General features: G+C 45.2%; 1 protein-coding gene across 1 annotated transcript in view; it reads right to left on the bottom strand.

Moving 5' to 3' along the window:
* The window catches only part of SH3RF3 (SH3 domain containing ring finger 3), a 121,801-nt gene that overhangs the window by 78,534 nt on the left and 30,873 nt on the right, over positions 1-12,394 (bottom strand). The window contains exon 4 of the mRNA XM_067563548.1: positions 9,317-9,670. Coding sequence (XP_067419649.1) covers positions 9,317-9,670 — 354 coding nt within the window. The remainder of the gene's footprint in view (positions 1-9,316; positions 9,671-12,394) is intronic.

Here is a 12,394-nt window from a genome sequence, read left to right as displayed (position 1 = left end):
AAATTTATGAGGGAGGTTAGGTCATTTGTCCAAAGGATGAAAATATCATCAATGTGTCTCAGATATATCTTCTACAACACTTGCATAGTTGCACGGTGCCATAGCACTTGTTGTGCCTCTGAGTACACACACTGATTGCACTGCGTCCACATCACAGGACTAGATTATGATGCCTTTATTCACAGTGAAGAGAACCTTACTCCACCATTGTCTCAAAGAAGTCAAATGGAATATTGGTGGTGGATACTAGTGTGGATAAGGGAATTTGTGGAATAGTGTGGATAAGGCAATCTGGCCTTTAATGATTTGGAAACAAACAAACATTTTGTTACAAAAGGTTTTCAGTCACTTTTAAGGCTAAAAGCTTTTCTTGCTCCCACCCATTGTCCCTAAGTACTGCAGCGATCTTTCAACAGTGTGGAATTTTACAGACAAATTCTACAAAAAAAGGGCAGGTTAAGGATGGCCTTTGTGCTTTATGTTTTAATTTCCAGGGTTATTAGTTCAGGACAAACCTGCATGTTATTTTAACGGTGTATGTGTGAGTTTCTTTTTGATTAATTCAAGAACAAAAAATGATAGATTGTAATGCCTCTGGAAAGTCGAAACATGTCATTTCTACATTAACTAAAATATGTGTGATTTACCTGATATGTTAAGGTCTCTGATCCATGTTTAGTACTGTGTGTTATTTCACTGATGGAGCTGTCACAGTTTATCATTGTGTAACTATATATTTTGACACATGTACTACATTGTGTGGGCCATATTCTTACCTCCATTCTTCAGCCTAGAAAAGAACAGAATGGGCAGAATTGGCAGCCATAAGGTTCTGGAGTGGGCAGGTGAAGGGGAAATGCAGCTACATGGCACATTCTTGTGGCAACATCTGTGCCTTCTCAGTGTACACATAAGCATTGTGTGAACAATGGATGGGGTGAGGATCCTGCTGAAGAGGAGGGCAAAAGTCAGGGAGTGCTGGGTCACCAGGCAGATTCCCCTCAGAAAACTGTCTAACTCAGTATGGACATTTATGCCGCTCAGAGAAGCACTAGTTTTCCTAATGCACTTTCAGACAGGCGCTAAATGGTCTTCTGAGCACAGTTCCTGTGCAGTAGCCAACAGCAGTACGGCATGTCAGCCAGCCATGCTTCCAGCCATGATGGAGAAGCTAATGGCTGGGATGCAGTACAGCATATGGGCCAATTCCATGGGATTCACTATGTCTTTTCCTGATCACCTCTGACCTATGTATACATTGGACCAAATTTAGAAGTGATACAAGTTAGGGCTAAGGGAGTCAGAATGTAAGGGAGTCAGAATGTATTGGTGCTTAAAGGGAGGCTAAGCTGTAACTTACACATCAAGAATATGGAAGATGATGTTAGAAGGTGCAAGTTAGAGTAAGATGTAGGCTATGCTAGCTTACACCTTCCAGCTCCTCGACCTGTAAATTACTACAACTGAGGCTCCTTACACATTGAGTGAGTGGATATACGTAGCTCTAAGGGTGCGTGATTCTCTCATATACACACTTCCCACATCACTTGTGAGTGTGGCTTACGTCCATGCCTTATCAGATGCCTGCCAGTCTCATAGAGGATGTATCTCAAAAGTTTCCCTCCAACTTCTGGGGAGAAAATCTGCATGTGAAGGAAGGATATGGCCTCTGAAATATGTCAGCATGCTTATTACTGTATGCGATCATAGTCTCTCACTAGTAATTACTTGACAAACACAGTATTGTTAAATCACAGATTATTTTCTTATAGGAGTAAATTATTATTTATTTATAAATGATTACTATCAGATTAAATTTACCTTGGCAATGTGCATCCAGCATGTGAGTTTCAAAGTGATGTTGTTGCCCTATTGAGTATCCAGGACGTTACTGATGTTCATGGACAGGAATGACTGGATTGCTAATAAATAGTCCATTATATAACAGAAAATGAGAATACAATCCATGTTACTTTTGTCCTTGAAATAATCAGAATACTTCTCAGGATTACATTTTGAAAATGTAGTGCATACTATAATCAGTTATTCTAACAAATTGGACATTATTCTCCAGGCCCTTGCACCTTGTGTAGTGATTTATGCCGTATAAAGTGGATGCAAAAAGAATGGTTACTTACATTGTAACTCTTGTTCTTCGAGATGTGTTGCTCATGTCTATTCCCAATTTAGGTGTGTGCGCATGCCACATGCACCGGTGCCGAAAACTTTTTCCCCTAGTGGTACCTGTACAAGCTGGCTCTAGCGCCCCCTGCAGTGGGGAGCACATGCACCCACATATAGGTGCCGCCGGCTCCCCCCCCCTTCTCAGTTCCTTCCTGCTGGAACTGTGACTGAGAGGAAGGAGGGTGGGTGTGGAATGGACATGAGCAATACACTTCGAAGAACAACAATTACAAGCTAAGTAACCGTTCTTTCTTCTTCGAGTGCTTGCTCATGTTCATTCCCAATTTAGGTGACTCACCAGCAGTGTCTCCAGTGGTGGGTAGGAGTTCATGGACGTGACACTTGAAGCACCATTCCACAGAAGCCAGCATCGTCCTGAGATTGCTGCGTCAAGGCATAGTGGGATGTGAAGGCATGTACTGATGAGCAGGTAGCTGCCCTGAAGATGTCCTGGATGGGGAGACGAGCTTGGAAGGCCACAGATTAGGTCTGTGCTCTCATTGAGTGGGCTGTCAAGGACATCGTAGGTGTAATTCTGGCTTGTTCATAACAGGCTCGGATGCAGGCCATGATCCACTTCGAGATACGCTGCGAGGAAACTGGCAGCCCCTTCATCCGGTTATTGCCACCAAGAGTTGCGTTAAATGACGAAAAGGTTTGGTTCTGTTGATGTAAAAGGTCTCACATAGAGAGAATGCAGCTGTCTCTCCTCACTGGACCTGTGAGGTTTGGGACAAAAGAAAGGTGGGAAAATGTCCTGGTTAAGATGAAAATGAGACACCACTTTAGGCAAAAAGGCTGGGTGCAGGCATAGTTGGACCTTGTCCTTGTAAAACACCATGTAGGGTGGTTCTGATGTTAATGCCCTGATCTCCGAAACTCACCTGGTGGATATGATAGCCACCAGGAAGGCGACCTTCCAGGACAGGTACGTGAGGAAGCATGAGGGAGCAGTCCAGTGAGTCTGGAAAGGACCAAGTTCAAGTCCCACTGAGGAGAAGGCTTCCTTATTGGCAGAAAAAGCCTTTCCAATCCCTTAAGGAACCTGGCCATCATTTCGTGCAAAAAGACTGTTCTACCTTCCACCAAAGGGTGGAAAGCAAATATGGCCACTACATGGATCTTGATAGATGAGAAGGCCAATCCTCCTTGTTTCAAGTGGAGCAGATATGCCAAAACTATTGGGACTGATGCTTCCGTAGGGGACACACAACATTCGGTTGCCCAGTAGGTGAAGTGCTTCCACTTAGCTCTATAGTCCTGATCGATGGCTTCCTGCTTTCCAAGAACACACATTGAACTTGAGTTGAGCAGGCTCGCTCCTCCTGACTCAGCCATGGAGCATCCATGCCATCAGATGTAGGGAGGCCAGTTCCAGGAGGAGCAGGTGACTTTGATCCTGGGACGGGAGGTCCAGTCACAGAGGCAGGGTCCAATGCTTGGGTCCCACCAGCTCTAAAAGCATCCCAAACCAATGTTGTTGGGGCCATGTTGGTGCTACAAGGATGACCTGTGCCTTGTCTCTTTTCACTTTCAGGAGGACCTTGTGGATCAGAGGTATCGGCGGGAAGGTATACAAGAGGCTCCCCGACCAGCAGAGGAGAAAAGTATTGGTGATGGAGCCTGCACTGAGTCTCTGATGGGAACAAAAACGATGGCAGTTCCTGTTGGGCCTGGTGGCAAATAGGTCCACTCGGGGATTGCCCCACTTTTGGAAGATGTGAGTTGCTACCTCTGGATGGAGGGACCACTCATGGTGAGAGCAGAAGGACCTGCTGAGGCAGACCGCCAAAGAGTTGTTGACCCCTGGGAGATGAACTGCTATTGGATGAATGTTGTGACCGATGCAAAAGTCCCAGAAGCCCATGGCCTCTTTGCACAGGGCTGGGGACCAGGCCCCACCCTGTCTTTTGATATAGTACACGGAGGCCATATTGTCCGTGAATATCTGCACCACCTTGTTGACAAGATGTGGTAGAAAAACTGCACAAGCTAGATGAATTGCCCTGAGCTCCTTGATATTGATGTGCAACCGCAGTTCCTCCAAGGCCCATGTGCCTTGGGTCTTCAGGGAACCAATGTGAGCTCCCCATCCCAGGTCCAAGGCATCGGAAGTCACTGCTACCGACGGCTGGTGCACTTTGTAGGGCATTCCCGAGAGGACATGACTCGGACTTGACCGCCGTACAAGGGAGGTAAGTATTTCTGGAGGGATAATAAGTATCTGTCTAGGTGGTGCCTGACCAGAGAATACACTGACACCAACCACATCTAGAGGTGCAGTCTGGCCTGGGGGACCACATAGGTGCAGGCCACCATATGGCACAGGAGGCTGAAGCACACTCTTGCTGTTGTGAGGGGACAAGTCGAAATGTGGGTTATAATATCTGTCATTGCCAGGAACCTTTCCTCTGGAAGGAATGCTCTGGCCCTGGATGAGTCCAGCATTGCCCTGATAAATTCTATCCTTTGCACAGGGACTAACACTGATTTTTGTTAGTTTATTAGGAGACCTAGTGCCTGACAAACGCTTCAGGTAATTGTGATGCTGGCCTGAAACTGAGACCTTGACCTGCCCCTGATGAGCCAGTCACCCAGGTAGGGGAACATTTGTATTCCTCTCCTCCTGTGGTAGGCCACCACCACCGACATGCACTTGGTGAAGAAAACAGAAAGGGGGATGGATCCATGGGTAAAACTGGTAGGTTGCTCTCAGGCGCACCTTCAAAAGGCCTGCTTTCTTACCCGATTATGGTGGCTAGAGCCGGTCGAGGGCCGGCAGATGATGAGCGGCCCTGGTGCCTTTTGTAATCTTTGTTCTTCCTCTTCTAAGAGTCTCTGCGGGGGTGATCCCCAGACCATTGTTCATGTTGGGGTTTGAAGTGCCTCCTAGAAGAAGATGGTGTATAGAGGCTGAGGCAGGGACCTCAGTGTAGCCCTCGAGTCCTTCATGCCATGCAGCCTGGAGTCCGTCTGCTCGGCAAAGAGAGCTGTGCCATCAAAGGGAAGGTCCTGAATTGACTGCTGGACCTCTGACAGGAGACCTGATGCCTGTCTCATAGATATCGCCAAGGCCATCATCCTGGCTGCAGATTCCGCTGTGTCAGAAGCCACTTGCAGAGATGCCCTGGCGACGGATCTTCTCTCTTCCAAGATGGCCTCGAACTCCTGTTTGGGGGAGAGGGACAATGAGTCCACAAACTTTTCCAGTGACTGCCAGATATTAAAGTGATATCTTCCAAGCAGCGCCTGTTGGGTCACCACTCATAACTGTAGGCTGGCCATCAAATAAATTTTTCGACCAAACAAGTCAAGTCTTTTTGCGTCCTTATGCATGGGGTTGAGCTGACTTTCCCATCTGTCCTTTTGTTGGCGGCTGTGACCACCAGGGATCCTGGTGAGGGGTGGGTGTAGAGGTATTCATGATATTTCGTTTCTGCCCTCTTAGACATGGGAGGCAGGGAGGCTGGGATTTGCCATCCTGCCTTGGCCAATTCAACAACCCCTCATGGACTGGGAAGGCCACTCTACTGGGAGCTACCGAGGACAAAATTCCAAACAATCATCGATTGGCTTGTCCAGCTCCTCTATTTTGAGGCCCAAGTTGGAGGCGACCCTTTTCAACAGATCCTGGTGCGCCTTAAAGTCATCCAGGGGCACAGCGATGACGAGGAAGAGGCCCGTAGCTGAGATGGAGGAGGGGCCTCTGCTCTGGGTGGGGTGGAACCCCCGGGGTTTGATGTGCGTGAACCTTCATAGTCCGAGTCCGTGTGCAGGTGCGGTGCCACACTCTGAGGAATGGAAGACTATGGTACTGACATTCCTCTCATGGAACCAGCCTGCAGAATCCCAGCAGGAAACCCCCACCAGTACGGCCATGATCCAGGCCATGGACCTTGCAGCCACGCCCCCATCAGCAGCACTGTAGGGAAACCGGGCATTGAGGCGGGGGCTTGTCTAGTTTGAACAACCTCTTTGTTGTCCGAGGATGAGGTGCTGCTGTCTGATGGCCAGGGTGGTGACATCTCCAAATATCTTGCGGTGCCATGCGCAACGCGTTGATGCACCGGCACCAGTGAGCGGCATGGAGAGCCTGAATGATGGGTGTGACGGCACCGGCGCTCATCCTTGGCCTTCCTATATGGACTAGGCGAGTGGGGTCTCGGTGCCGAGGAAACACACCATGAGTCCAGCGATCTGCATCACTCCATGGCTCCATAACGGTGCTCCACTCAGTGCCAGTCCTCTGGAGAACAGCAGTGGGAGCTCAATCTAGTGGTGTCCTGACCCGGAAAGCTTGGCCTCGACTCCAGGGACCGCCTGCACACTGGTGAACGGAGCCTCAGCGATGGGGATGTTGAGCAGATCTGTCCCTCAACAGACTGCCCATTGGCGCCGGTGCCGAATCTCGGTGCAGTGGCCTGCTGTCCCACGGTGTCTGTGGCACCAGCAGCACCACGAGGTCCTTCATCATCTGGAAGGCCTCCGGAGTCAATGGCACCACGAGGCGATGAGGGCCTCTACCACTACCCAGAGTCAGTGGAGGGCTTGGTGCCGGGGTCGATGCTTGCAGAGGCGAGGGACCCTTCTGAGGTGGGGAGGATTGGCGGTCCAAAGCAGGTCTCGCCTGGTCCCCTTTTGCCTTCTCCGCAGGAGAGCAACCCCATTCTGTGCAGGTCTTCTTCGACCTCTTCTTTGGAACTGGGGAAGGGGATCGGTGCCAAAAGGAGGACGAGGGTGCTGGAAGGGCACTGAGCGCTGAGGCTATCGTGCACAGTGCCGAGTCTAACCTGCTGGGTTCTGACACCATCTAACTGCTGACTCCATCAGAATAGATATCCTGGTCTCTCTTAGTGCATGGGCGAAAACTTTTACAGACTTTACACCTCTCGCAGACATGAGCTTCCCCCCAGACACTTTAGACAACTTTGATGAGGGTTGCTCTTCGGCATAGGCTTCTTACATGAAGCACAGGGTTTAAACCCTGGGAAACGGGGCATGCCCCAACCCTGGGATTTGAACAACGAACATACTAGGACTAACTGTAACCAAATGATTAACTATATACACTAGAACGATAAATAAACCAGTAGGTTTAGCGAAGAAAACTTGCAAAGACAAGAGACGTTCTAGCACTGTCACTGGCGGTAAGAAGGAACTGAGAGGGAGAGGAAGTCGGCGGTGCCTATATGCGGGCGCACGTGTGTGCTGTTACAGGGGACGCTAAAGCCAGCTTGTACAGGTACCACTACAGGAAAACGTTTTCCGGCATCGGTGCATGTGGCGCGCACACACACCTAAATTGGGAATGGACATGAGCAAGCATTTGAAGAATACTATCACATTAGAATGGTAACATTTTATCCTACTTTGCACAGGTGTAAATGACTACACTAGGGTGAAACAATGTAGTACAGACCCACTGTTTTGTGTATTCAACAGCCAGTTTACAAAGCTAAATACTACAGGCTGTTTTACCATGTTTTTAAATGTACACTTCACCAAAAGTGATTAGGATGAATTCTGCACTAGTCTCTTTGAAAACGGACCCTTTTTTAATGCAGTGTTATTGTAGCAGTGTCAACCCCAGGATATTAGAGAGACAAGGTGGCTGAGGTAGTGTCTTTTATTGGACCAACTTCTATTGATGAGAGAGACAAGCATTCGAACTACATAGATCTCTTCAAATCTGGGAAAGGTACTCAGAGCGTCACAGCTAAATACAAGACAACAGATAGTTTAGTATAAGTACTTATCACTGCTACTCGTCACTTACCATTCCTTATTACAATCCATCTGGGGTATCATGGGGTATCAAACAACTACACCCCATACTCTACGGGAACCACATCTGGAAATAATTCTTTCCTGAACTTCCCTCTCCACGCCTTCAAACAAGACTCCAAACTCTCCGAGCTCATCATCAGAAGCAAGCTCCCCACAGACCAGGACACACCAACTCAAAGCGGCACCCAACTCTGCCAGAACAACAGATGCAAAACCTGCAGACGCATCTCCAAGGCTACAACACACCTTTCAAGATCCACGGGTTCTACGCATGCCTATGGTGTGCCTCATCCAATGCACTAAATGCCCAATAAAAATGCTGTGGATGAAATCAGACCACCACTATGCTCTCGAATGAACTCACACAGAAAAATGATAAAAGAGAAAAACACCCTATCACTTTTAGGTGAACACTTTTCACAAATGATCACTCCATATCTGACCTATCAGTCCTCATCCTCTAAGGAAACCTACACAACGCTTTCAAAAGATGAGCCTGGGAGCTTAAATTCATAACTTTGCTAGATACTAAAATCATGGTCTTAATAAAGAAACTGGATTTATGGCTTATTACAACAATCTGTAACCCACTAGCCCTTTTTTGTCCTATGATTACAGGGGTATTAACAGGCCACTTCACCTTGAATGGTCCCTTAGATTCTATGCACTAACTGCTTATGCTGAACTATCTGTTCAATCTTGTATTTAGCTGTGACGCTAAATACAGACATAAAGAAGAGCTAAAGAAGAGCTCTGTGTAACTCGAAAGCCTGTCTCTCTCACGAATAGAAATTGGTCCCATAAAAGATATTACCTCACTCAGCCTGTCTTTTTTTTTAAAATCTCAGTTGTCACTTTTTTAGTTCTGCAAATACACCAAAGATTTAGAAATAGATCATTGTTATTTGATTCACACTCACACAATTTAAAAATGGATGTAGTGGTTATATCAAAATTTAGGTTAGGGTATGGGGGAACTGAGCTTTGGCTGAGGCACGCTCCGCTCCGTTGAAGCCCAGAGATAATTGTTCCAGCATAGTCTGAAATTGCCCAAAATAGGGGTTTGTTCACAAGAGAAAACTTGACTGACCCTAACTATATTTATTCCTTAGAGAACTAAAATCAAATACTAACATTTTAGGGCAGTCTGAAGTGGTGTCACATTGAAAAAAAAGGTCAAGGAACAGCAAAGTGTTGTGACAGTGTATAATTATGCATAAACCACACCCATGTATTTAGCTAAGACTTAGGTGACTGTGCTATTGCAGGTATAACAAACGGAGCTATTTATCAGACCTTATCTCTTCCTCAGCTCAGCGTTACAGTTACGTTATGCATTTTTTACCTGGGCTGGAGCACTGGATGAAAGATGAGTCAAGTCTCCGATTCTGGCAGCAGCTCGGGGATTGCTAGAGCTGATCAAAACTGGCGCACTAATTTCCATGGAATGCCTGTTATGCATGGCCTGAGAGGATTTGTGTGTCATACTGAGAGCAGTGAAGGAGTGGCGTTTCTTGGCATTCTTCTTGCCATCAATATGCCGCTGAATGGCACTGACTGCTCCTGTATTGTTTAAAGTAGAGCACTGGGCCAAATTTACTGCCACGTTGGTGTCAGATGGCAAAGGGACATCACAGCCAGATGCAGCAGCTAAGCATGTCTTGTCCATCTCTATAAGCTGTTTAGCTGATTCGTTGAGCTAAGTGCAAAGAAAAAAAAAAAAGAAGAACGGGGAAATTAAAGAACTGTCACATCTAGCCATTGAACCTGCGAGTTCAAATTCTGCACTCATGCTAGCACTATGAAGACTTCACTTACAGAAGCACCAAAATCCTCCTCAGCATTTAAAAATAAATAGTGGAAGTCCACAATTCTAAAACCTTTACACCCACATTGAATGTAATCCCATTGAAATCAATCGGACTGTTCATAGAGTTAGGTACTATTCAAAGCAGATAAGTATCAGAATTTGGGCCTAAATGTGGGTTTACATATGCTCAGGCTTTAGAACTGACCCCCATAGGAGCTCTGTCTCTACTTGCTCGCCAAACTGTGCACTGGGACATTTTTGTTTAAATACTAGCAATTCTAAATAGGCTCATGTAGCTACGATCTGTCAGTGTACCAGCCAAATCAGCACAATTCAGGCTAAAGAATCCAGTTTCCTGAAAGCAGCTTTCAACTCCCCAAGGCTCTAAAGAACACAGTATAGTATTTCCATCCACTTCAAGTAGTATGAACAGAAGAAAAAACAAAATAGTAGGGAATATAATTTACACCTAGTTTTCGGCCCCTTTACACAGCCAAAGCAATGAAAAGGGGCCTCATTGTAAGAATTCAGGCCAATGGGTCTAAAATTGAACAGCCAGAAAGGGAGGCACCAAATACTACAACCCACTTTTCAAATGTAACCCTAAGTAATTTGCCTGTGCCTGCAGAGGGAGCCATTGTCACAGCTAGGGTTAGAACTCAGGATTTCCTGCATTTTCCAGTCCTGAGCTCAGTGTGCTATGCAATATTCCTTCTGCTAGACAATCTCTCATCTCAAATGTTAGGCCAGCAAAGTCTGGCTAAGTTTAACAAAATTGTTGGTATTGAATAGAATGATGTGTTTGTTACCCTATGTACTCTATGTTTGTTACTGTACAAGTAAATGTTACAATAGAATTCACGAACATCACTTTGTCTATGGCCTGCCAACGTTTCCTTTATAATATCTCACTTTTCACAGTGTCATTATAAATATGCGTTCTGTGGTTGCCAGACCAAGAGCATTTCTTCCAAAATCTCTATAATATTTTTCTTTAAACATAACTAACACTTTTATCTTGGTACAAAATTAAAGCAAAGGCTTTTTCAAATCATTTCAACTAAGCTGTAATCACAATTCTCACAAGATGCAAGCAAAGCCTAATGAAACAATAAACAGGAAAATCTATAAATGATTCCCAAGGACTCTCTCCAACAGTGTCAAACTTAGCATACAGTCCACAAAGAAGGCTGACATTGGGTCAGAGGCAGAATATTACCAATGTCTATCCTTCACCAAGTGTTCATGATCAATTTATCAGCTATGGGTGGCCCTGCCCCTAAAAAATGCAGAAAACATGCTATATGGAAGCTCTCTGAGGTTCTTGACTTCCCAGCTACTATAACTCATATAGGAAAGAACCTTTCTTACAGTTAGAAATTCTTTAGACACATGGAGATGACCATATTCACTGTTCTACAAGATACATTCTGGAGTAAGAAGCATTTTCTAAGACACATATTGACAAAAAATTGAGCATCCCTCAAGGGGTGCTAACAACTGGCTGATAGGGAGAAGGTATCACTCAGCCAACAGACCTTTATATTAAACTAGAATATCACACAAGAATGTTTGCATTTAATGAACAGAATCAAATTATGAATAATGTTAACTAAAGTAAATACATTCACATCTTCACAGATACTAGCACTCTGAGGTTCATCTAAACCAGAGTACAGTAAATATTACACTGGATGAGCATGAATATTATTATTCCTAATATAAAATGCTAATTATTACAGTAGCACCAAAACACCCCAGTCAAGCTTGGAGCCTCATTAGGCTGCACAAACATACAGATTGACATAATCTCTGCCCTGAAGACTTTATAAACCAAATTTAAAAACAAGAAAGAGCAAGTGAAGATAACAGTAAGTGAGAGGGAGGCAGGACAAGAGTAACAGTAACAGAATCATGCAGTTATGTAGCTTTGCTGTTGAACAGCTGGATGGTTCTGAATCATTGTAACAATGTTTTAAAATATAAATAAATAAATAGATAAATAATACTAGCATTTTCCCATAATTCTCATAAGTCTTATTTATGGACTCCTGTCTCCAGTTTACAAAGCTTCATTCCCAAGTAAGAGGTGATAAAACCATTAACATTCAGAAAATAAACATAAACACACTGTAATTCTTTGTCCACGGACAACCTCCACCAGCCAACCAACCAACAACCTCCAATTAGTGATGTACTGCTACTGACAGTGCTGGGAATAGCTGCTGGGAGTAACTGATACCATTCAATTAGAAGGCTATTTTACCAGCTGCACTCTTCAATATGGGGCCATTATTGGAGCCAGCACAGTGCATCGCACCTGCCAGTTTTTGCCTAGAACAGCTGATCCCATTTGAGATTCTGCAAGAATGTCCATTATTTCCCACTTCATCATGTTCTAAATTGGTACAAGCCTAACATTTGCCAGAAGGCTCCAAGTGGCAACAAAATCAGAGGGTTCTCGTCTCGTACAGCTCTGCTTATCCAATCAATGGAGACACCCTAACTGAATTATTTAAAAATGTTAAAGAGGGCAGGGGAGAGACTACCACAATTTATGAGATGCATAAGTCTCTTTTCTGCAGCAAAACATGATGAACTATTTTGGTAGTG

This window comes from Emydura macquarii, unplaced genomic scaffold (genome assembly GCF_026122565.2).
Source record: "Emydura macquarii macquarii isolate MOO-44397 ecotype Brisbane River unplaced genomic scaffold, CSIRO-AGI_Emac_v2 contig_2531, whole genome shotgun sequence".
NCBI lineage: Eukaryota > Metazoa > Chordata > Testudines > Chelidae > Emydura > Emydura macquarii.
The sequence above is the reverse complement of the archived record's forward strand: the minus strand, read 5'-3'. Positions and strand labels throughout refer to the sequence as shown.